General features: G+C 35.8%; 3 protein-coding genes across 3 annotated transcripts; all 3 read right to left on the reverse strand.

Moving 5' to 3' along the window:
* Positions 1–183: 183 nt before the first annotated feature.
* Positions 184–5,132, reverse strand: LOC102223610 (C-reactive protein-like). The gene is made up of 5 exons (XM_005816670.2): positions 5,033–5,132; positions 4,822–4,876; positions 4,204–4,306; positions 3,810–4,107; positions 184–2,275 (listed from the first exon to the last, which is right to left on the reverse strand). The coding sequence occupies exons 2-5, from the start codon at positions 4,874–4,876 to the stop codon at positions 2,057–2,059; spliced, it is 675 nt and encodes a 224-aa protein (XP_005816727.1). The 5' UTR covers positions 5,033–5,132; the 3' UTR covers positions 184–2,056.
* A 1,997-nt stretch (positions 5,133–7,129) lies between these two features.
* Positions 7,130–12,203, reverse strand: LOC102223869 (C-reactive protein-like). The gene is made up of 5 exons (XM_005816671.2): positions 9,262–12,203; positions 8,988–9,042; positions 8,663–8,765; positions 7,788–8,085; positions 7,130–7,663 (listed from the first exon to the last, which is right to left on the reverse strand). The coding sequence occupies exons 2-5, from the start codon at positions 9,040–9,042 to the stop codon at positions 7,442–7,444; spliced, it is 678 nt and encodes a 225-aa protein (XP_005816728.1). The 5' UTR covers positions 9,262–12,203; the 3' UTR covers positions 7,130–7,441.
* Positions 12,204–12,366: 163 nt separating this feature from the next.
* Positions 12,367–20,597, reverse strand: steap4 (STEAP4 metalloreductase). The gene is made up of 11 exons (XM_005804698.3): positions 20,430–20,597; positions 20,039–20,349; positions 17,383–17,490; positions 17,218–17,288; positions 17,038–17,125; positions 15,943–16,221; positions 15,756–15,850; positions 15,557–15,667; positions 15,102–15,144; positions 14,846–15,010; positions 12,367–12,890 (listed from the first exon to the last, which is right to left on the reverse strand). The coding sequence occupies exons 2-11, from the start codon at positions 20,237–20,239 to the stop codon at positions 12,633–12,635; spliced, it is 1,419 nt and encodes a 472-aa protein (XP_005804755.1). The 5' UTR covers positions 20,240–20,349; positions 20,430–20,597; the 3' UTR covers positions 12,367–12,632.
* Positions 20,598–25,320: the final 4,723 nt, after the last annotated feature.

The following is a 25,320-nucleotide window of genomic DNA, read 5'->3' on the forward strand; positions in this document are numbered from 1 at the left end:
AAGAATTTTTTGCTACATAAAACATTGACATGAATTCCTTTAGCAATTCATATCTTACTTTTACCCGCTGTGAGAGGATAAACACTCATAGTGTGTGTCGCCAGTCACATATACAAGTCTATTCGTCTGTAGAGGCACAAATACAGACTTCTTAATCTGGGTAATTGTTAATGATTTGTGACATCTTTGTTTTAATTGTAAAAATATAAAATATTGAATATGAATTAAATTTACTTCAGTAATAACTACACTGAAATTTTTCATTGGTTCTGTTTTTTTTTGTTTGTTTGTTTGTTTGTTTTTTCTATTCACTCAACTTTCAAGCTGTTAATCTAACTTAATCCATATGGTTTATTGGTGACAACTTGCTTTTTGTGTTCAGTTAAATTAAAATTTAAAACTCTTACTAAGTAAAATTAACTTAATTAACTTGAAAAATCTTTTTACTTTGACTTTACTTGAAACAATTGTGTTCAATGCCAGTTTTGGGACCTATGTCTGACCAACTCAATTTACTAAATTTATCACTCACATTGTACTTAAGATACAGCTGGAACTTAAACTACTTTACACATGTAGTTTTTTTTTTTAAAAACAGAAAAATTACTATAGTACCACCAACTTAATTGAATTGCCTCAACAAGTAATTAAATCAAGTTGGTTCAACTTAATTTATTAAGTTCCTTTAACTTAATAAATTAGGTTTGTTTAACTTAATTGAATTGTTTCAATTGGTAATAAGTAATTCAATCAAGTTAAACCAACTTAATAAATTAAGTTCCAAACAGCAGAAATCTTGTTATCATGAATCCAAATAAATCCAGGATGTATTTCGCCGGGTGTGTCCCCGCAGGACGAGAGGGCTCTCCTGTGCTCAGTCTTCTCATTGAGAAAATTTGACGAACAGCATTATTGAGAGACCAGTTAATCAGATCCATAATTTGTAAATTCAGAGGATGTGCAAAGAGAGGCTCCAAAAAAGCAGCACAACAGCCAGCTTCTTTAGAAATAACCATTTGCTGGTTACGCTCTTTGTAACCAGACATGTGTACGACATGCTTGTACTAAATAAATTCTTTATTGGTCTTCTTCTTCTCAGCTCTTTTAAGTAGCTGAGAAACTGAATTTGGGGTCCTCTCAAGAGATAAACCAGTGTAATACAAATAAACAGATACAAATACTTGAAATTTGCCTCTGTAATGAATTTTACAAATTTCCCTTTTAATAACTAAAACAAATAAACTTTTTGATAAAATTCTAATTTATTGAGACATGCTCTAGTATGCCTTCTCACTAAACATGTTGCTGATCTACTCTGGAGTTACATGCTCAGAATCTGTTCAAAATCAACAACCAAGCAGGCCTAGACTTTGGATCTATGACCCCACTATGTTTTTCATTGCAACATGAAATGGCTTATTTTGTATATGCCTTCTAAAAGCAGTTTAGTATTGTACCTATTTCTTGTTTAGAACATTGTTTAGATTTGTTTTCTCCTAGATTATTTTTTGTACAAAACATTGACTTTTTCAGACTCTCTTTGTTCTTAAGCATCACTTTACTTAGATTTCATAATAAGCAAATATAATTATAAATATAATTTCATAATAAGCAAAATGCAAATTTAAGTGTTTTCCTGTTTCTTTTATTCAAAACTTTGCTCAGATTTGCCTTCTCTTTTTCATATTCTCTTTGTTTACAATGGTTGTTTATTTCTGATGCTTCCTAAATAAATGAAACAAACACATTTATTTAAAATAACAAATGTAGTGATATAAAAAGTCAAATTCTAGAGTCAACCTTAAATTCATGGACAACAAACCTAATAAAAATGCCTAGATATATGTACACATTAAGGTTGTAATTTCTATATGTTTGTGTTCATACAAACATATCTAGATCACAGCTATGTGTAGTAGATTGAAGCTTTATTTTAGCTACAATGAAAATAATTCACATTGTACAGCATTTATCTTTTTCTAATGTGAGGTCAGATTCAATAATGATGATGGGAAATGTATGAGTTGCTGTAGTGACCAAATTGTTCTAAAATGGGTTAGTAACAAACGGTTGTTGTATGTTCAAGCAACACTTTGTCTACAATCTGATAATCCAGAGCCCTCCAGTTCAACACATTCCCTGGTGTGTAGTTTCGTTCATCCACATAATTCTGGATCTCACAGGCAGAGAGGACGTAATCCCACATGTGGACATCAGACATCATGCCAACGAAAGACTGCTTCATGTCAAACCCGCCACCATGGCTGTCCTGCTCCTGTTGGAAATGCAGAGTTTTAATGTTTTTTTTAATGATTGAGAAATAGAAAAAAAGGCATTAATGATTTGAATCAAATGTTATGTCATCAAAATTATGACCCATGCATTTTCAACTGGTCTGTAAAGGTTACCATTTTGTGCAATAGCTAGTTAGCCAGAACCTTGAACACCAAGGAAGCATAATGACATGAATAAAATGTTACCTATTTGGTTTTATTACTTATTGAATAAAGGCTAGGTTTACACTTTTATGCAGAGATTTTTACTGATTTTGGGTTAATTTACTGCTTGTTTGAAATTTTAACATTGTTTATATCACAGTGGTCTATGTTAAGGCCACTGTATCATTTGTATACTAATGATATTTTGGATTAAAACAAGCCTCTACGTCCTTGTTAAATTGCCAGATTTTTTTGTGATTCACATATTTTTACTTGCAAACCCTCGGTGTGATTACCTGTACAAACAAGAAATCACTTAAACAGAACCTGTCTGACAAGATGGAGGTGTTTGTCTGAGTTTTGATAATTTTGGTCATTACTGTCCAAAATGGTGGCAGAGAGAGTTCCCATACTCTCTCTGCCACCACCACTCTTAATAGATCATGTACATTTCTAATAAATTTCCTTCCCTTTCTCAGTTCCTTGTTTTTTTGTGAAATGGATTCTTCTTTTATGCTCATGCTGGTTTCATGCTCTGTTCTCATTGTGCCAGAATTGTAAGTTTTTATTTTGACATTTCTAAAGCTCTTCAGCTCAGTTTTCTTCCTCTGGTCTAACTATGCTTGACTCCAACTAAAAACTAAACATCAAGTAGGTTAAAAGATACATTTTTTGCCCCATTATTTAAAGAATCACAAGCACAGCCAGGAATGCCATTTATATTTGTGATTCTGGAAAGCCAAAATCAATGTCTAGCAATTTGGAACAAACTCAAACTACAATGAGAATCATTGTCCACAAACAGAGAAAACATGGGTCTGTCGTGATTCTTCCCAGAATTGGCCAGCCTACCTAATCTTCTCCAAGAACAAATTGACAAATCAGTTATGAGGTCATACAGTAACTAAGAACAGCATCCAAAGCCCTGAAGGAAGTTCAGGTTGCTTCAGTTAAGGTTAGTATTCATAATTTAATAATAGTAAAGAGATTGGGCAAAAATGGTTTCTATGGGAGAGTTTTAAGGTCAAACCCACCAATTATCATGAATATATACTATAATGATGATCTAAAGCATTTCACTGTGATAAAGCCAGGGTGGATAGTTTTGATGTCATATGGAGATCTTCTGAACACAGAAAGACACAGTGACAAATTATAAATGATCTGCTTACATTATATAATTTCACCCAAGTCTACCCAGTTTAACCTAAATTTACCCAACTTTAGTTCTATTTTGTTTCAAGTTTGTTTTTATGTTTATCAACCTGTAAAAAAAAATTGGATAAAGTGATTCATATATTGGACAGAGGCCAATAATAACAGGTGTTCAAGATGTTTGTTCCATTCTTCAGTGAATAAAGGAAATTTTACCTGTCCCACAATAATATTGACTGGTCCACCTATGTTCGACCCAGAAATTGTGAATTTTCTGATCGAAGGTTGTCCATTAAACCACAGTTGTGCCAGCCCAGTCTCAGCGTCCCATGTGGTGCAGATAGAGTGCCACGTGTTGAGCTTGTAGTCACGGCCTCCATATTCAGCCTTTTTATTCTTAATGTGTGCCTCCATTTCTTTATTGGTATTATCCCAGAAAATCAAGAAGTCATTGGGATTATTGGGTGTGGACAAGGAGAACAGCATGTGGTCTCTTTTGAGGTCTGTAAATGATCTGTTACAATGACAGACATAAAGCATTGCATAATGTATCTCACTCACAAGGATGAAGAATGCTCTTCTACATAATTCATATTTAAAATTAGAGTACCTGTGGCAAACAGTTACGGCATTAAAATCTCTTCTTGATGTGTTAAACTTCACATAAGCTCTGTTGGTTTCCAGTGGAAAGGTGAACATCCTACCAGAAATATCTGAAAACATAAAATGTATACATATTTCCTTATTTTATTCATAAATACTTTTGAATACCTGATTTGCACAAGTCAAATACAGTCTTATCTTTTGAAAGTAATGGGAAATAGGAAGAGAAATTTGTAATATCTTTCAGGTGACCAACATATTCAAAATGTAAAGCATGATTTAATAGCAAACCATATATATATATATATATATATATATATATATATATATATATATATATACTGTAAAAATAAAGGGAACACTTAAACAACACAATATAACTCCAAGTAAATCAAACTTCTGTGAAATCAAACTGTCCACTTAAGAAGCAACACTGATTGACAATCAATTTCACCTGCTGTTGTGCAAATGGAACTTTGTACAGAACAAAGTATTCAATGAGAATATTTCTTTCATTCAGATCTAGGATGTGTTATTTGAGTGTTCCCTTTATTTTTTTGAGCAGTGTATATATATATATATATATATATATATATATATATATATATATATATATAAGAAATACCTTGTGTTCGGGCAGCACAGGCTGTTATCAGCACAAGCAGAGACAGCACCTTCATCTGATTAAAGAATAAAATTAACATTACCGACAAGTTTTCATCACACAAATCTGAAAGTTAAAGTTTCCTTTGAATTTCTTCAGTAAACAACACAAGAGGAAATAGTAAATATGGACAATGATTAATTTTCTGCTGAATTTGAATTCACGCTCCTACCTTAAAACATGTGCAGTGACTTTGTTGGCACAATGGGTAGAGTCAATGTTTCTACTCGCATACTCCCTATTTCAACAAAGTTTTTAGTTTGAACTTCCTTAAACCAGTTCTTCTTTTCTGTCACAAAGAAATCTTAACCTCTTGTTTAAGACGCACAAACTATGGGCTGCTTATGTTGATGTCGAAATAGTTCTTGCACATCCAGGAAATGTGTAAAATGTGGCAAAAAAGACATTGTTCTTTTCTCATCTTTTTAAGTCCCACAGCACAGATGTTAACAGTAGGTTCTATGTTTTTGTAGTTTCGGTGCTTCCCTTTTGTGCACATGCTACAGTTTTAGTGTGAATATCCCTGCAGGGCTTTCTGCTGCAAAGCTTTTCCTGGCAGGAACATTTTGCAGCAGAAAACTTCCTGTCAGTAATCAATCACGTTACTGCATTAATGGTTTTTTGGGGAAAAACTGCAAAGACAAATTCCTCCTGTATATAGAAAGAAAAAAATAGTATTCAAATTATCTTGACCTGATGTGAAATTGCTTACTATTATCACATTTTGCGACTATTGAATTTAGTCTTTTTTTTTTTTTTTACTTTATCAAGTCATTAGCACATGGATCATTAGTGCTCAGCACAGCTTCAATATAATTAACTTATCACTTTTAGCCGTCTTAAGAAGTCATTTTATATGTATCAGCTGAACTTACTTGTATTTACAGTATTTCTTTAATATGTTTCTCCCCTATGTTGCATTTGCTTTCAATTTAGTTTGTATTTGTGCCAGTTTAGAGAATATCTAAATGTCTAGATTATTACATCACACCATTTTACAAAGTATCTGTTGAAGTAAAACCTGTGTATCTTCTGCATCACTGTCGGTTTGAGATGGCAACAACTCAGGTGTTTCTTAAATCCCTTTTAGCTTTTGTGAAAGAATATCAGAGCTTGTGTACATAATGGTGTTCCACTGAGACAATGTCACACAGCTAATTCACATTTCTACAGAAATACCATCTAAAATCCTTTAGCAAAGATTCACTTTATGAAGCTTCTTACTGTCCTACAGTAAATTAAAAGTAAAGAAAATGCTTCTCATTTGGTGGAGGGTGAAGACAATCGTCAGATTCACATTAAGATTAGATGCAGGCCATTTCAATGTCTATCGAGGACAAATGAAATTATTGGATGAAATAATCAGATAAAATAATCTTGGACTCCTTGTTTAATGTATGGGTGAGTAGGTGATAACTATTGAAATGAATTACAAAACTTTTAAGATCACAGAAGAAGGACACTACAATCTTAACTCCGAATGTAAACTAAAGAGAAAGGATTTCTTTTGTGAATTTTTCTAAAAACTTGTTACCAGCAAGTGTGGAGTCTCCATGGGACTTGCTATCAAAAATAAAGAAGATAAAGAGAAGTGTGGAAAACTAATCAGGATTCAGTTGTTATAGAATAGATCAAGTAAAGCAAACTGAGTTAGGGTGTGTGATCTGATTTTTGGGCCAGGAAAAAGGACAGTAATACTGTAATATTAAAAACAATTATCTGCTGGACCAGATCATTTAATTGCTAATTTTAGGGGGAATAATTTGAGTTATCTATTATAGCTCTAGCACTAGAACTACCAAAGATTCCCAAAATGGGAATCTTCGTCCAGGTACCAGAGAGGGGCCAGTTTGGCCCTGTCCCTAGAGCTACCAGAGAGGGGCCAGTTTGGCCCTCCAAGAGAGGGTGTGAAGAGGCGCCTTTGTTATGTAAATAAGGCCATTACTATCCTGTTCCAAGGACAATCAGCGTGAAAGTTGATGTAGTGAGTTTGGCTCTCCTCCCCCCTGCTCATCTACAGGGATGCTAATTAGACCATTCAGAGTCTAATAACCCAGTTTGGCCCTCTCTCCTTAGGAAGATACCCAATTTGGCCCCTCTTGGTAGAGATAGGAATTTCTCAAAATCCTGGTAGTCCTAGTGCTAGACAATGTTTTACTTCCATCAAACCACAGATAGCAAGATGGTTAAGTTAACTCTTCAAGTCTAAGAGCGAATTTAAACGATCAAGTATCTCTGCTGAGGAAGAAAAGCACCAGACACAAGAATATGCAACACAGGCTTTTCTCATTTATTAAGAGACAAAACAAAGCTTTTATAAGAACAGATAGTTACAATTTACCTCTCCCTCACATAAAGCATTCTGTTAGACTGGTTGTGTGACAGGACGACAGTGTCTCGTACTCATTATATACCAGTGTGTGACTCACCGGAGAATGTGAGTGGGTGGGGAGTGTGTTATTCTTTTCCCATGAAAAGCGTGTCTCAAAAGAAGCAACAACAAAAAAAGACTATAAAGAGCAATGATTTAATATCAGGCATTCTTTTATGATTGCGACTTTTTGTAAGTGATGGTATTAGTTTAACAGTTCAAGAACAAACCTTTATTCTCTACCACCACTTTTTCTACTATCTGATAATCCAGAGCCGCCCAGTTCAGCACATTTCCTGGAGTGAAGTTCTGTTCATTCACATATTTCTGGATCTCACAGGCAGAGAGGACGTAATCCCACATGTGGACATCAGACAACATCCCAACGAAAGACTGCTTGATGTCAAACCCGCCGCCATGACTGTCCTGCTCCTGTTAGAAAATAAATTTTCAAAGATATCAAAAAACTGAAATATTTTGAAATATATTTGCAAAGTTTGATATTAATAAGAATTTAATAAGAATTATGGAATATGGAGGATGACTGACAATTTACCTGTCCTAACATAATTATGAGAGATCCTCTGATGTTTGATCCAGAGCTGGTAAATTTTCTAACTGATGGTAGTCCATCCAACCACAGCTGCACCAATCCAGATGCGGAGTCCCAGGTGGCGCAGATAGAGTGCCATGTGTTTTGCTTGTAGTCAGTTTTTCCAAATACTGCAATTTTATCCTGGGTGTAGATCTCTAATTCTTTGTCAGACCCATCCCAAAGAACCATAAAGCCATTGGAAAAAGTGGGAACAGCTAAAGAAAATAGGACGTGGCTTCTTTGGAGGTCTGTAAAGGATCTGAAGGGGAAGCAAATGCAACTTGTGTTACACACTTCACAGAGATAAAAAAAAAAAAATCCTTTACCGAATTGTGCAACAGAATCAAGACCTCCACTACTTTTAATTTAGATTTTCCTGATTGAAATTTTTTGAAGCCATGTGACACAAGATTTCTTCACAAGATTTCCATGCATGCATGAATTTGATGATCAACTGAAGTATCATCAAATGAATGATTGAAGGATACAGCATGTTTGCTGGATTATTTTTTCTTTTCACATTTCTTAAACAAAGACGTTTGAGACACTGGTCATATGCTAAAGTTTTTTTTTTTCACTCAAAACCTTTTCTTTTGTCATCCACCTTTCACTGTTTTTGAATTATTAAACATTTATTGCAGTGCTTTGGTCATGACCAGGTACAGGACAAGGCAATCAAAAAACTTTGACAAATCTTCAAAACTCTCATAAAACTACAGCTTGAGACCATCTGAAAGATGTCAATGAACTTTTGATGCTTGGAAACGAGCTAAAATAAATTTAGCAGAGAGGAGGTTAAAACTTTTTGCAGAGTACAATAATTGTAAGCATAACACCTTTGGCAAACAGTTACTGCATTAAAATCCTGTTTTGTAGTTGTTAGCTTCACATGAGCTGTGTTGGTTTCAAGTGGGAAGGTGAACATCTTGCCAGACAGATCTGGAAGAAAAATAACAGAGTAATAAAAGTTGCCTCTTTTTAAAGGATATGTTAAAAATAATTTTTGACAGGTTTGGTAGACGTTACATTTAGTATTAATGCTGTAAAAACATTCAGAACAAAAAAAAAACTTCTAAAAAGCTCAAAATTTAAAGCAAATCTAAATTCAGCCAGCTATAATTCTTACAGTTTACCTTTTATGAGTAATAAAAGTCAATTTACCTTGGGTCACTGCAGCACATGCTGTCAGCATTCCCACTAAGAGCAGCAGCTTCATCTAACAAAAGAGACAAAAATATGTGGAAAACATTAAGATCCCATTGCTCTTTAGAAATCCCAAATATTCTAGCTGGTCTAAAACAACACTTTCAATTAAGCTTGAATTTCTACAAAAACAGCTCTGATGGAAATTGAAAAGAAACTGTAAAGAAACAGAGGCTTTTGTAAAATGTTTAGCCATTAAATTTCTTGCCAAAGTTCAAAATAGTGGTCTTACCTTAAAATCAGTGTGAAGACTTTGATGCAGCTCTGAGAGGTTTGTGCCTTTATACTAAGTCACATCATAACTTTATCCAGGCATTTTTTGTGAGAACTTCTTTGATCTGGTTCTCTTTTTCATCAGGCCTGCTAACAGTGCGATTTTTTACCTCTTGATAAGCTAAATTTAGAGGGTCATTAACCTGATTAACCTGTGACTTGATAAGATAGTTCTCATTCATGGCTGCGTGTATTAAGCAACAAAAACTGGTGTATGTTTGAGTGGAACTTTAATTCTTAGTTGAAATATAAAGAAAATAAAAAGAGGCGAGTTATTTATCAAAATAGAAAGCATTTGTGCACACTTTAATTTAAATCAAGCAGCGTTTGATTTGAAATATTCCAAAACTCTCTTTTCTGCTATGAAAAATATCCAAATATTTCAAAAGACCTCCAAATTACACAAAATCTTTAACTATTTTGTGTTATATATCTATACACATTTTACTTTAAATCAAGCAACTTTTCATACTCCGAAACTGTCTTTTCTGCTATGAAACAAAGTTATTTCAGTTATTTCTGGATGAACTCAACATAATCTTCTCATTTTTAATAAGTGAAGGGTTAAGTTAGGTTAAAGGTGTTTGCTTTTTTGTGCGTAGCTTAAATGGAAACTTCTGTGTTTACACTCTTTCAGACTTACAGTCTCCAGAGCTGCATCCTACACAATATCAAACACATATAATACATACTTGATTTATATATGATTTGATACAAATGGCATGAAAAACTGTTTATCCACAGTATTTACTTGCACATGAAGTTAAGACTTAGTGAAATTTAATCACTACTCTATCAGTGAAGAGATTCAAATCACTCTTTAGTGATAAAATGTGAATCACTGCAACTGAAAATCTTACAACTAGACAAAAAAACCAACATTTTTTTCTTAGTTGTCATTACAGTTAAATGTTTCAGATAACAGGAAGCTACTTCTCACATCTTAATGAGACATTTACATTATCCTCTATCCATTTATTATCTCAAGTTCTCACTTTAATACTTTTTAAATGACTAATTTTATTTCTGTTTTTTCTTTTTATTTTAATGTAGACACAACCCTAAACTTGTTTTATCTGTTCCAGCTCAGCAGTTTTTTAAATGGGGAAATATGAAAGGGAAGTGCTTTAGCTTACTCTTGTAAAATAGTCATGTGAAGGTTTTTGATTTGTATTTTATGACCTTTATGGGTTTAGATATTTTTGTTGGAATCAACACTTTCACTGAAGGATCATGAGACAAAGGTGATGTGTTTTGTCAAGAAGTTATAAAGCTTCTCTTTTATTAAGAGTTCGTAATATGCCGAAATTATTGCAGAAATTGGTTGTGTTCTGAAGGTCAGAATACAATCAGAATAAAGAATACAGGTCAGTGGAAATGTAATTTTATAAATATAGCAATATCTTGAAAATTTCATTTATTTCAGTAATTTAGTTGAAAACATGAAACTCATTACAAAGACTCGGATTTTTAGTTCTACTTTATTTTAATTATTATGACTTACTGCAAATGAAACACCAAAATTTAGCTTCTTGGAAAATGTGAATTTCACATTAAACCAGTAAAAACTAAATTTTAATTCAAAAATGTCAGCCTGGTGACTGTATTGATCAGTATATACACCTAATACTATGAATAATATGAATTACTGATTTATTGTAGCATTGTGTGAAGGTGCTATTCCTGTTTCCTGTGCACCATTTTATACCTGTGTTTTTCTTACACTTTCACTAGTATACAGCGTTCTGTGAACAGACAGCTTTGTAAGCAATTTTTAACTTTTTTCATCAATTTATAATGATATTCTAATTTTTTGAGATGCATCCTTTGTTGTGTGTACACCACTGTAGACAGAGTACTGTAAGTAGACCTCACAGTTGCCTAAAAATACAGAAGCACAAATGACAATTCAACAACAGTCATCACATTTTGCATCAACTGCTGATTTAGTGATTTCTGCTCTACATAAATGTATTCATCAGCACTTTTTGTACATTGCTTTTATTGCAAGTCCAAAACGGCTGATTTGAATTCATTTAGAAAAGTACAAGAGAAATATTAGAATCAAAATGGCAAAAAATTGGTTATTTCCAATATCTCTGTATTGATACTTAGAAGTATTTAACTCTTGGCTTAAATGACATAACTACGTTAATGAAGTCATATGGATTCAAAAGTTGCTTTTTTACATGTGGAATCCAAGTCTGTCGGTTTTGCAGTAATTCTTGGAGACACAAGGATAGATCATATCTGCAAAGCTGAGTTTTTTCTTTATCCTATTACTTGTGTTTACTCTCTTTCAATTGTATTGTTTGCTAGCTATTCACTGCAACAACAATGATATACTTCTTTGAACAAATGAAACACAAAAAATTATACATGTAAAAGCAACAAAGACATGAAAAATTATCCCATGTTCAACTGTTTCGTCCATCTTGCTTCAAGAAAGATTCACTCCAAACCAGCACTGTAAATCTAAAATTATCATTTAATGTGAAAACGTTCTGCAGACTGAAGATTTTCTGGGTTTAATAATCTCTTCATCATTAGTCTTCCTCAAGAAAACAAAACTTGTCACGATTATACGGGTGAGTTGCCTCTGTAAAGGGGTTCTTAATTGCGCTTGCATATTGTTGTAATTCAGTTAGCTACATAATTCCTATTTGTTTTTGTCTACTGTTACTAAGTAAAAAATGTCTATTATATAGGATTATTTATTGCTAAAATACAAGGTGTGAAGATTCTGAAGAAATAGATCTAGTAGATGTCCAAGAACAATGAAAATATATCTGGTAGTGGTGAAGTCATCACCATTTTTAAGACATGTTATGTTAAAACAAAATTATAATATGTGTTGTTCATCTATGGAAAAGAAGGATAAACTCAGCTCATGAGATTAGTTTGATAGATTTTATTCAAATCTTCATTGAGCTTCTTATATATATATATATATATATATATATATATATATATGTATATGTGTGTGTGTGTGTGTGTGGGGGGGGGGGGGGGGGGGGTGTAAAATGCAAAAATTATATTTAGTACAAAAACAATAAAATGCCAGTTTCATGTGTTATTTACTTTTTTTATTATTGTTTGCCCCCATAGCATTGGCTATATAAAAGTATTCCTTAATAATTGATACAAAAAAACATACTTACAAAGTGAAGGTGTTCAAACTGTGGACGTAAATATGGTAACATTTAACACAGGCCTTTACTGTTGTGCACTATTTTGTTCTGCATTAAAACTGAAGTGGTTGAATTACATTTAGAGTGCTCTTGAAAGACAATATGTTTCTATGCAAGTCTGTGACAGTTTGTGGCAATCCTATGCTAGCAGTGACTTCTTGCTGTCGTTCTCAGTGTCTGTCCTCTCCCAGCCCTGCCGAATGCGGCTGAGGCTTTTATCCACACAAGGCAGAAGAAGCAGCAGTCTGAACACCAGCACCAGGGACGGCACCACCAAGCAGAGCATGTAGCCTGGGGGAGTGTACCATTTGTATTGCGAGATGTACAGAAATCTGTCCCAACCATACAGGTAGGTGTGAAAGGTGCAGAAGAACAATGTCAGGTATCCCAACTTGGACTGGAAAACAGAAAAACAAAGAAAGGTCATCATCTTGGTATAGATCTACTTGGCCCTCAACAGTTATTGGTAAAGTAATGCATTCCACCTTAAATGTTTTTTTATTCAAGTTGTTTAAACTCAGACTGAGGAATTTAGGAAAATGATACCAAGTATTTAATTTAAAGACATTTACTCAATGTGGATTTACTCAAGGATTTAAATATGGAGATGTAGTAGCTATGTGCAAAGATTGACTTTGTGTCTGGTGAGATTTGCCGTGTTGATCTAAGTATATGTTTTAAATTTTTTTTGCATTTTTAGTTTTCTAAAAGACAACTTTTCTACAGATATCTTTTCTACAGATATCTTGACAGTGAGCATTACAGATTTTTTTCTTCCTCCCTTACCATCCTGCTTACAGGGTGATGATGATAAACTGAATTTCTCATCCAGCCTAGTAGCAAGTGGCCAAAACAAATGAACGTTTATTTCACCTGAGTAGAAGAAAGTCAGACATTACTAATTAAATGTGTCTAAAAACTGTGATCAATTAGAAATGCAATATGCTGTAATCTTTTTCAACAGGAATTGCAAGGAGTACTACTATTAATGGGACTGTGACTGTGTTAATCAATAATTTTATAAATTTTGTTATATATTTTAACATTTTCAGCCTCATTGACTCACTTGAACTCCCCCACAGCTTCTCTGTGTCCCAGGTTAAGGATGGCAAGTAACAAGGTGACCTTTACTGAGACATTTGCACCAACATGTCTGAGTTTTATAGAGGTAATCCCAGAAATGTCCCTGGAGATTTACATGAAGTACGATCTGTACAAAGAAAAATTTAGGACTGTAGCTCAGGATAATGTGTGCTCCTAAATTACATTTGATGAATAACTTAACATTTAGAGTCGCTCTAATTTGGGCTGGAGATAAAGAGTAGGGTGGAGTGAGAAAATGAGCTTGATCTGACCCAGATACATTTATGAATGAGTTCATTTCCTGCAGTGTGATTGTCCTTACTCTCAATGGTCAACATGAGGAAAAAAGATAAACAGCCAACAAAAGAATTGGAAAAGGACAAAGGAAAATATTCACTGAATTTCATCCAACAGGAAGTTCGAAATAGACATCTGCATGATGTCACCATTTTCCATCTGAGCTGAAGCACAGAGTCGTCTTCATCGGTCACAGCTTGAATGTTAGTCAAGGCTCTTTTTCTGGGATATACATCCAAATTCCTGTTTAGGATCAGTATCCTATCTTTCAGTTTCTATATCAGCTGAGCAACTGAACTAAAAATTTTGTGGCAAATTTTTAAATATCTCCTTACAGGTGGGCACAAAGTAAGCAAGCATATTTTTAGCATTTCTGCATTGAATGAAAGGTTCTTTGGATTACATTCAACTTGCCTTGAAATAATTTGATACCAAGAGGGAACGTTTATGAATGCAACACACTCAAAACATGTAATATCCAAGCTTTTGGGGCGTCTGGTATTAGTTTCTGATACAACTAATTCTTAGTTCTGTCATTTGAGGTGTTTAATTGTTTGGTACTTTTCATATATAGTGGCTTATATGTAATCCAAAAAGTGAAGCTGCCATATCAAATGCAAAACAAATGATTCAAAGTTACTGTTGAGTGAAAAAAATATTTTGGTGTCAGAAATATTTCCAATCTTTAAAACCAATCTTAATAATAGACAAAAAAATAATAAGAGTAAATACAAAAAATATGTTTTCACTTGATGATTTCATTTACTGAGGGAAAGAAGTCATCCAGATCAACCTGGCATTGTGTGAAAATAAATTCCCCCTTTGTTCATTATTTGCTCAAGCTAAATATTAATGCATACAGTACATAGTTTAGGTAAAACCTAGTATCTATGTTTGATTGTGGTCGAAGACACTGAATCCCATTGAGAAAAACCTCTTCTGTATAAGTAAGATAAACATAGAAGTTTTCACCTGAATGAAGCTGAACTCTCTCCAGCTGAGAGCGTTGCTGACAGAAGGGAGAGAGGAAATTCCCAAAAGGAGATACAGGCCAAATCCCAGAGCCCCTATGGCGTAGTATGAGTCAGTTCTCCAGGCCATGGTTGTGTCAAATGGAGATGTCTTGTTACTCTTGATCTGAAAGTGAAACAAAATAAAAAAAAAACTGAATAAATATTTATTGCAACTCCACTTGTAAAACCAAAGAAATGTTTTATAAATCTTTTACCTGTGAGATGGTACTTCCTGCAAGTCTGAATCTTACATAATACCTGGGTACAAAAGACACATTATTTAGAACAAAACATTTCAAATTAGAAAAAAAAACAAAAACGCTTTCTATCTTTCATAGATACGATTTATCTGAACACATTGTGAGAAGAATAAATGATTTTTGTGACAATAATATGTCAATCTGTTGAATATTAACCAGATGGAGTTATAAGACTTTATTCTTTGTAAGCAATTTGAGTACACATTAAAAGAGATCTAAAGTTGACTAACAATGCTTTGTATAAAAAAAGTGGTTGATATTTGGAGTTGCTATGGAAACACCTAAAAGATTTGGGTTAGACATAGAGATATAGATATATATTGTCAGACTTTTCGAAGTAGAAAGCAATGAAAAAATGTTCAATTAAAGGAACTTTCCCAATAGGGATATTTGTATGGATCATTACCTACCTTATGGGGATGAGTAGAGTATAAAGCACATGCAGGGAAGCAAGGGCTAGAGCTATCAGACCTAGTTGTTTCCTGCACAACATCCAGCGATCCAACCAGTCAGGAAAACGCCTAAAACAAACATTTTGTATGTTATTAAACATGCTTTCTACTGCATATCGTTAGAGAGTTTACATGTTGGTCAATATCCTTTTCTTACTTGTATTTGGTTCCTCTGTAGAGCTGAAAGAAGCCAGCTATGACTCCAGGCAGATAACAGAGAGACAGCAAGATGAGAGATACACTTGGGAACACCTTGAAAAGAAGAAAAAACGAAAACATTCTAGTTCAGGCTTAGTAGTTTTAAAGAAAATGTACTATTTGTAAAAATAATAATCTGTCTGCACCTTGTTAGCCAGGGACATCATGATTCTGAAGGAGATGTCTCTCCCCTCATCAACGTACGCATAGATGACATCTCTGGTGAGAAGATAGAAGAAGAAGAAGGCAGTGAGGCCAATGGTGAGGCGCATGGGCAGCCTCCACTCGGGGAACAGCTGCAGGGGGAAGTCCTCCAGCTCTCTGGCTGCAGACAGAGACCCTCTATCCTGAACAGTGAAGCCCAGTTTGGTGGAAATCACTGCCACTGCCTGCTTAGCCTCAGGATTGTTTCCACACAGGTACACCTGGAGCATGAAAAGGTTCTTACAACTCTAAAAATCTCCTGTGTGAGAAACATAGTGCTCAGCCATGTTAATGCAATATTTATGTACATATGCATGTGTACACACATTGATGAAAGGATGTGTTTGACTCTAGAGAAATGAATATGAAAGTGAACAAAGACAGCACGGCTTCTTGTATGGAATACTAAATTTAGGCGAGGAAAGCAGGTATCAAGCAACAATGCTCAGTTAACACCTTGTGATGTTGCTGATGGTGCTCCAAATACACAGCACCCCAATGCATAAATATGCACACACTTGTGTGGTTTTTACCATCCTCTGAGACCTAACAAACAGATCAAAACAAAGCAGGAAAAAAAAACACACGTGCTGCAGCTTTGCACTACAGAGAGAGAGCAAAACATGTGATGTTGAGCTTAGATCTGAGAAACGATGGAGTTCACTGATTCAAAGAGACATCACAAGTGGCTTTCAGAACAAAAACATTAGGTTGACTACCTAAATTTACATTCTTTTCCTTAAATGTGGTCTAATGAATGCTTCAAAGTGTGTGATTATGATTTAGACTGAAGTTCTTCCCGTCTTGAGTAGCACCCACTGTGCAAACACATCAGAGAACTAGAAAAAAGAAAAACTTGTTTTTCTCTGATGGAATAAGAAATCTGTCAAACAAACAAGCCCCTATAACCGAAAGAAAAGATCACACCAGAAAAAGAGAAATACTGCATTTTTGATGAGCAGGAGAAAAAAAAGACTGAGTTTTGTTGGGGTTTTTTTCCACAGAGAAACGTATTAGTGTCACAACAGATCCAGTACCTGTCTGTTGGCATCTGAAGGTCCGTTCTGGAGAGCCCAGGCTGACAAGGTGTTAAATGCTTTCACCACATGGGCCCCAGGGATTAACCTGGACAGTGAATAACAAACTTTAGCTTCATGCTCTGCCAGCCACAGAAGGCTCTGACCGCATCCATAAGACACCACCTAATCTCTACTTACTTCTGCAGATACTCAGCGTTGGCCTCTGGGTACATATTCTTCTTGAGATTGTTGCTCACATCCACAAGCACCTTGCAGTGAATAAAAATCGGAAAAATGGTTTAAAAGTGAGAAAATAAACAACACTAATGATGCACAACATTATGTGATTTCACAGTAAGGCACCTTCCCATTGAGTTGAGGTGCTAGTGTCTCCAGGAAGTCATAATGTTCTCTTTGGACACAAACAAAGACCAAACTGGCTGATTGCGCCGCTACCTCGTGGCTCATCACCTGTACAAGTCAGACACACAAACACAAGACGAGCACAAAAATTGCATGTACAGAGGTGCAAGTGGTACTTCTGTTGCTTTCGTGTGTGTCATTTATCTGAAGTAAATTAACTGAGTTGTTCAAACACATGGATCTTTGCGTGAAATATAAACTTCTCAAAAGAGCAGTACACTGGTGAATATTTGACAACGTCATGAATAACTGCTGGAAGTTACAGAGCTGTGAAAAAGTGTTTTCCATCCATCCATTTTCTAACACCCTTGTCCTTAGTGGGGTCAGGAGGGGTGGTGGTGCTTATCTCCAGCGAGACATTTCAGGCGAGAGGCAGGTCCACTCCATCTCAAAAACGTGTTTTCCTCCTTACAGATTTGATTTGCTTTTGCTTTTTTATTGTCACACTTGAATACTGATCAAACATATTAAATCAAATCCCACAATAATAACTTTTTGTGAATATGAAAAGCCTCACCCTTTGTTGTTCAATCATTAACTGTGATTAACCAAACTGGTTGGGAAAATGCATTCAGTTTCATGAGCCCATCCCCAGAGGCCGTTCTGAATCTTCCCAGGATTTGCAACAACTTGTTTATGGGGCCGTGTCTCATCATACAGAGAACTCTTGGTGTCCTTGAAGAATATTCTAAGCAAAAGGTTTTGCTCTGGGACTGATCAACTAAGGACAGCTACAGATTCTTGCACAATAAATAGATGGTTTACACCTGGAGTTGAAGAGGACCACACATGGAAAGTGTGAATGTGGAAAAAACTCTGTAAAGTGATGGGGAATATCAAATATGATATTGAATATGTGTGGCTTATAATCCTTTAAAAGGAACTGTGTCTAGAGATTGGGAAATCATTTTTTACAATTTAACCAAGATTTTCTCATGATTTGTTTGTTCTGACTTGGGCTGCAATGTGAAATAAATTCAACTGAAGTAATCCCTACAGAGCTTTTATTCCTGAAGCATCATCATACCAGGATCTTGAAGATGGCCCCTGACATATTCACCAGAGTGGTTCAAATTTCTGTTCAACATCAGACTCCAGTATAGATGTTGTTCTCTTAACAATAAGAGAAAATCAATTTGTCCACTTCATTGTTGTGTAAATTTCTTTCCTGTATGATTTCTACATTTTCATGATCAAAATTGCTGAACTTATATAATGTAATAACGAACTTATGTATTATATGTAGTACATGAGACAGTATGTTGTGTCTTACTTCCGGTGGCATTGTCTCACAGAGTGAATTAAACAGTTGGCACATGCCTTTTGCTGTACCTCTTTATATCGCAATATATGTGTGATTACACATGTACTATACATGCTGATGTTCCACAACGTAACATATTTAATAAATGTATGTGACATATTTAGTCTGATCAGCCATAAATGTGCTGCATGAATCTGTAGCTAAAGGGAAGTGATAGGTGAACTTGACATATAAATGAAGGTATGATCATACACAATTTTAAATTTTAGTAAAAAGAAAGAAACCTTAGCCAAAGAAAATGTTTAATTCTTGTAAATAATTGTACAGAATGGAATTAAACATAAAAAGCTTTTAAAACATCATAATTAAAAGTCAAATATGTGAGTTTCTATCCAGAGTAGTCAGTGCCTCACCAGTTATAAATCTCACCACTAGTTACTGGGACTCACATGCACAGAATATGAATACATAATATTTATTTTCATAAGCTCACTGCATTTGTGGAAATGAATAAGGATGCTACACATTGCAGCATGTGTGTGTCCACCCTGAAGTGGTTGTGCAATCAGAGCCAACAAAATTATGACTAACTCATTAGTGTGTCTGCTTTAATATTTGTAAATACTTTTGTGGCAGTGGAGTGTTAAAGTGAGTGAAAGGAATTATTAAACAGCCCAGGCAGTCAACACATCTCCATGCTTGTTCGAACCTTTGTTTACAATTAGTCTGGCCACTTCCTGCCTTCTTTGGCTCAAAATGATGAGTCTGTCAAATGCAGTGACATACAGGTTTGATTTAATGTGTTATACCAGTCAGACTGAGGTCACTTTGAAAGACATCAAACATCTGGCTAAGGAGCCCATATGACAACAGCCTGGTTCTGATTGATAGATGATTGATAGTTGATAGTCTGATTGATAGATCTGATTGATGCTGTCCAGCCTGCCATTAAAAGATCAGATATATGTTTCCTCTTTAGGCTGAGAAAAACAAGAAACTGAAAAGGAAAACTATGACGCACTTTTTATGAAAACAATTGGAAACAAATTACATTCTCAGCACACCAGAATGTGTTGAGTTTGAATGATTCTGTTCATATGTAATATAAAAGATGAGAACAGTCTGCACCACACTGTACCCATGCATCATCTGTGCTAACGCCTGTCTACACACAGCCAATCAGTAACATTGTTTAGTTAATGAAAAGACAGAAGAGACTTTCACTTTAAATTTTACAATTTAAAGTGCAATTACCAAAAACAAAACCTCAACAAAACACAGTGCTATATAATATTTTTTTGCTCAGTCCACACCAGACATTGTAGCACATACCTGAGCTCCTGGAGGAACGGGGCCGCAGCTGTGAGGTCTCCGGCTCCCATACACCAACCTATACCCAGACTGTAGAAGACGTTGACCCAGAGAGCGCCCCAAATCTCCCGTCCCAAAGATGCACACCGCCTCCTGTTCAGGGTTGGCTGCAGCACTCGCAGGATACAGCGACATGCTCTCTGGCTTCACCTCCTCCGACATGCTGCACTGCCTGTCTGGCGACGTGGAAGCAATCTAACACCAGATATGTTGTGTGGATTTGACAGAACAAATTGTTCCTACTGGTGGCTCTTCTTTCAGGGGCAGCTGAACTGAAATATGAGACAGTAAAGTGTCTGTATTAAAGACAGATGTAGGAAAAATGTAATGTGCCTCTGAATTGGCAGCTTACCGTATTTGTCTTGGAAAAGTACAGGAGCTGAAGGAACAAAAGTGCAGAAGCTGAAGGAACTTTAAGTCTTGAGGCAGTTTTTGTACTTACCCACCCCCCTCCCAGTTCAGAATGGGCAGTGTGTAAAGTCTGGAAACTCCAGGGAATAAGGTGGGAGCCATCTGTGCAAGTACTGGCAAAACTGTTAGTTATGAGTTGTGTTTTATTTTTTCTCTGTGTGCATGCAAGTGTGTTTCTGTTTAGCAAAAAAACTAGAAAAGTTTCTGTCGTGGCCTTCTTCTGGGAAATGAGAAAATAATCTCTGAGATGTTGTGCAACATTGGGAAAGAACACTTTAATATCCAACCACCTGCCCAGATGTTTTGGTTCTTTCCAATTTTACAAAATCACTATTGTAAATAGATCGTGTTTAGATGGTGAAAATCAGTGCAAGTTGGGATTTTTAGATATTTGCACATTTTAAAATGCAACAGTTTTTTGCAGCTGTCAAAAAGTTAAGTATGAATGAATCATAGCTCTGAACATGTTCAAATTTGAAAGTAAATGCAGCTCTGTTGTTCAGACAAAAATGGGTTTGCCCGTCATCCCTGGCTGTGGATCAGTGACACTGAGCTCTTCAAAAACATACAATCAAAACAAATTCCAGGTCACAGTGTGCAAACACAGTGTGCTGGGGTGCTTGCAACTGCAATTCCTCTCTGTGTAGTTTCAGTTCAACATGAAATCCACATGGCCTGCCCCAAGCTCATAATTACTTTGACAAGAGGGCAAAACAAATAGCACACATTTTTTGTTAGCAAGAGGTTATTTGTGGAGCACTTGGAGCAAAAGAACCCAGTCCTATAATCAGCCACTGATGCATTGGTCAGCAGAGGTGCTCACTGAATCATGAAGTTTGCAGGAAAACCCACCAATTACAATCTAATCTGCACTCTTTTGTTGCCCTCTATGAGTAATTAATGTTCTTAGCCCTGTAACTCAAATTGGCCTATGCCTGTAAACCTTTCTTTTGCTCCCAGAGGATGAGAATAGCTCTGGTGTTCAGAGCCAAGGTGAACCACAGATCTCATGATCTGCCCTAGACTGTAATTACGCCTTATGCTCTGTTGTCTTACTCAGTGGCCAGTAAACATTTGTGCAAGCTCATGTGGAAAAAGAGAAAAAAAACACAAAACATATTAGTGCATTTGGTGGTAGTTAAAACACATGTTGACAAAGTCATAAGGCATCATTTTAAACATTTATTTTTTTCAGTAATGGCTGGGATTGAAGTCCAAAGCCATAAAATGTGGAGAAAATAGACACAAAACAAACACAAAGAGGCTAAGCAAGGTCACAGGAGTTGTAGAAGAGTAATGACACTGAATGAGCATACAAAATACAAAGTCCACATGAAGATAAGGTAGCGATAGCTAATCTTCAACTGCAATCTGTCTTCACAGAGAGAAAACATTTCCGATGATTTAGGAAAGCAATTTGGTAGTAGTATCTTGTAGATCTTATAAACGGCACCATAGCCAGGGATTTAAAAGCACTCTGTGGCAACCCTGTCAACTTTTGTCTGCTTCTGACACAAATGTGCTTGTGTATGCGCCAACACTCCAAAAAGGGACAGTAATTGTTTTACTGCAAACCCACGACTCATTGGAAATTATCTGATGTACTAATATGCAGTCATAACTAATCTGAAACACATTTTCTTGCACAATTTTCTTCTTAACTGTAAACAGATGGTCTGGCTGCTGGTGATGGTGTTGAATCTTTAGAATCCACTATGTTGTGTCCTTGTCTCTTATTTTTAGATTGATCCTTTCCTTGACCCAAAGTGTCCAATCATTTCATTATCTTAGGACCAAAAGTGTTTCCAACGACTCTTTAAGGAAAATTAAGAGTGCTCACTTCATTCTTTTCTATGTGAGACCACATTTCACATGAGCATTTTTCCATTTTAAAGGTGTTTTTGACCAAAAAAAATCCATTTATTTTGTAGATGTGTTTTGTCGCCGCATGCGATGTTGTCATCCATATAGCAGCGCTTTTCTGTTTGATATAAACATGGTTCCAAAGGATCTGTTTGTTTCAGTAGTCGGCTCTGATATTTGCTCTTTAGTGAAGGATAATTTTTTTGTTTGCTTTGTTTTTAGCAATAGTGAAATAGGTATTATTAGATATTATTTTCCTTACACAAAAGGCTCAACAGTCTCCATTTTAAATACAGCTCACAAAAATAACAAGAATCACAAAAAGTATTATTCTATCAATAAAGAAGAAATGCACAACAAGGACTGTGCTGCTTGAAATAAATCAGGCTGGTCTAGTACATGGTACAATGACTTTCTCTCCCCCCCACCCTATAGTAAACATACAGTTATGACCTAAAGTTCTTTGCCTTATGAAGCCAATCACAAGATCAACCAGGCCTGAACAAAAAAGATTTCAGCAAGCATAACAGCTGCATGTTATGGCAGTACTCTAAACAATCTGGCCTAAAACAGCGTGGGATTTTTTTGATTATCAAAACAAAAGTGAGAGGAGGCAGCAATCAAATATCAAATGTCAAGTATGGAAACAGACCTTCTCAGGCGAGGGTGATGATTGGACTGTCCAGTTTTCCCAGGCACAAGCCATTACCCTGATTGGCTTCACACGGCTCAGTAACTGGTTGTATAAGCAAAATGCATGAAAGCTACAAAGTAGATGCTAATGCATTCTAGTGCATGAAATGAGGCTTACAGTAAAGTCCTGCTTTCTCTATATCTTTGACCTGTACACCAACACAGGAATTGATTACCATTCATTATCATGTTTCAGTAACACCTTTTAAGAGGTAGGACTTATTTTGCTGTAAGACAGACTCCCATTTCAACTGTTTCTTCTAAATTTTTTTATCTGTTTTGTGCATTCCTACTTTGGATATATGGTCTATCAATTTCTTCCATGGTTCCATGGGAGGGCAAAAGGACATAGTTCTTGTCTTCCAAAAGTATTAATCCTCCATTCACATTTTGTCATATTTACAAAAATAAACTTAAATCTGGTTTTGGAAATTTTATTTGAAAACCTAGCAGGAAGTAGAGATTATTTGTGGAGTAAAACAAAAGTGACAAATACTTTTTGAAAATTTTATGATAAAGAGATCGCTTTGCACTTGTTCTCTATACTTGAATACCCCTCAACAAAATCAAGCAATGGAGATCCACAGCTCTGGTGGGAAAATTGCTTGATAGGACAACTGTTAGTAATGTACTTCCCAAATCTTGTCTTTATTGAGAAGTGTCAAGAAGAGGGCTGTCATTGACTAAATGCCATAAGAAGTCTTCTTTGAAGTTTCCCTTATGATATGTATTGCTGTGCGCCCGCCATCAGAGGTCGCCAACCCTGGTACTCAGGGCACACTGTTCTCGTCCACCACAAATCACAAATGGCAGGCAGCAAAAAAACACATGTGGGCTCATTGCAGGCTTGCTTCCGGCTCGCTCTGCTTTTACACAAGGGATTTCTGGCAAGTGCTGCAGGAACAGCCTCAAAGGGAGGGTAATATGTAGTTCCCTGTCATTTGGTGACATTTTATGGCACAATAAAGTAACCATGTTGCTCTTAGTTGTTGTGAAAATGCTGTATACGTAAAAACAACTTAAAAGAAATTTGACTTCACATCATAACCATATCTGACACCAAGAAATTGTCCTCTGTCTCTTTAAGAGCCTCCTACCGTTTCCAACACTCTTTCCTCAGACATCATCACAACAATGTTTTTCCAGCCTGTCTTGTGATGCTGTTTACAATCTTCACTGGAATTTTCTTGTTTGTATGATAAGCTCAGCGGACGTGCATTTCTACCAGATGCTTGCTAATTGCGGTTGTTGCTAATCTGGTGGGAAGAGGAAGCGGGGTGGGAACTTGGCTTGGAGACTGAAGCTCCAAGGTGGAGCTTTGGGTAAATAGGTGGTTCATGAATATACGTCAAGCAAGATTTTTAAGAGAAACTTTCTATGCCACAAAACAATTACTGCAATTCAATTGACCTTTGCGAACATATGAATGCATAGATTGTGTTTTATTTCCTCATTAAATTATAGTTCTTATCCTAATAACCATTTTTTTCAATTTGTTAAGATCCTATGTGTTGTATTATTGGTCTCTCTCCCTCTTTCTCTCTGAAAGCATAACATGCCTGCTGTTTTTGGATTCTTTTCCCCTTAAGGTGCTGAATGTCCTCGTACGAACCTCCTCAACGCTCATGTTAGGTCATGTTTTGCTTCCTGGGCCATAAGCCAGCACAGCCAGAAAGGCCACGTCTAAAATCATCTCTTTTTCAGGAGCACAAGATCAAACAAGTAACACATTCATAATGTTGCAAGGATATGATTAGGCTGTCAAAGCCCCTTTTTGTAAACATTAATAACAGAAGGCATTAAAGTCCAGCTGTCTAGTTTGCAGCAGATTATATCAGTAGTGAAACTTAAAATGGCTTTGGAAGGACTTGGGAATGAAACGGCAAGCTGTGCTTTTCCTCACTGCAAACACTCTCTGTCCCACCACTCTGGCCCATCACCGTGATGTTGAAGAGATTTACAGTGAATCCTCCCTGCTGACCAGTGCTGCTCTGGCGCTCAATGAATGGACTGTAAAGTTAATGAATCACATCCAATCTTTCCATGTAGCACACATCACCTTTCTCTCTCTAAGACATATATGTGAATCCTCCCAATCCCACTCATCCTGGCTCTTGTGTTTCCAATGCAGAGCATCATCAGGATATGGTCTCAGCTTCATATGAGTCCTAATCACAACTACAATAAAACTAGAATGTAAGATTGTGCTATAGTCCTCATAACACTTACTGTAAATATGTAATATTAGGCAAGCTCTGACTGCAAGTTCTTATCCT

This window comes from Xiphophorus maculatus, chromosome 3 (genome assembly GCF_002775205.1).
Source record: "Xiphophorus maculatus strain JP 163 A chromosome 3, X_maculatus-5.0-male, whole genome shotgun sequence".
NCBI lineage: Eukaryota > Metazoa > Chordata > Actinopteri > Cyprinodontiformes > Poeciliidae > Xiphophorus > Xiphophorus maculatus.

Coding starts and splice junctions, on each gene's coding strand:
- LOC102223610 (XM_005816670.2), bottom strand. CDS start 4,876: ATGAAGGTGCTGTCTCTGCTTGTGCTGATAACAGCCTGTGCTGCCCGA. Junction 4,307..4,821: donor CTGTGCTGCCCGAACACAAG/GTATTTCTTATA, acceptor TTATGTTTTCAG/ATATTTCTGGTAGGATGTTC. Junction 4,108..4,203: donor GCCGTAACTGTTTGCCACAG/GTACTCTAATTT, acceptor TCATTGTAACAG/ATCATTTACAGACCTCAAAA.
- LOC102223869 (XM_005816671.2), bottom strand. CDS start 9,042: ATGAAGCTGCTGCTCTTAGTGGGAATGCTGACAGCATGTGCTGCAGTG. Junction 8,086..8,662: donor GCAGTAACTGTTTGCCAAAG/GTGTTATGCTTA, acceptor CTTCCCCTTCAG/ATCCTTTACAGACCTCCAAA. Junction 7,664..7,787: donor TCATAATTATGTTAGGACAG/GTAAATTGTCAG, acceptor ATTTTCTAACAG/GAGCAGGACAGTCATGGCGG.
- steap4 (XM_005804698.3), bottom strand. CDS start 20,239: ATGTCGGAGGAGGTGAAGCCAGAGAGCATGTCGCTGTATCCTGCGAGT. Junction 15,011..15,101: donor CAGGAAGTACCATCTCACAG/GTAAAAGATTTA, acceptor TTTCACTTTCAG/ATCAAGAGTAACAAGACATC. Junction 12,891..14,845: donor GAGAGTTCAGCTTCATTCAG/GTGAAAACTTCT, acceptor TCTGTTTTCCAG/TCCAAGTTGGGATACCTGAC.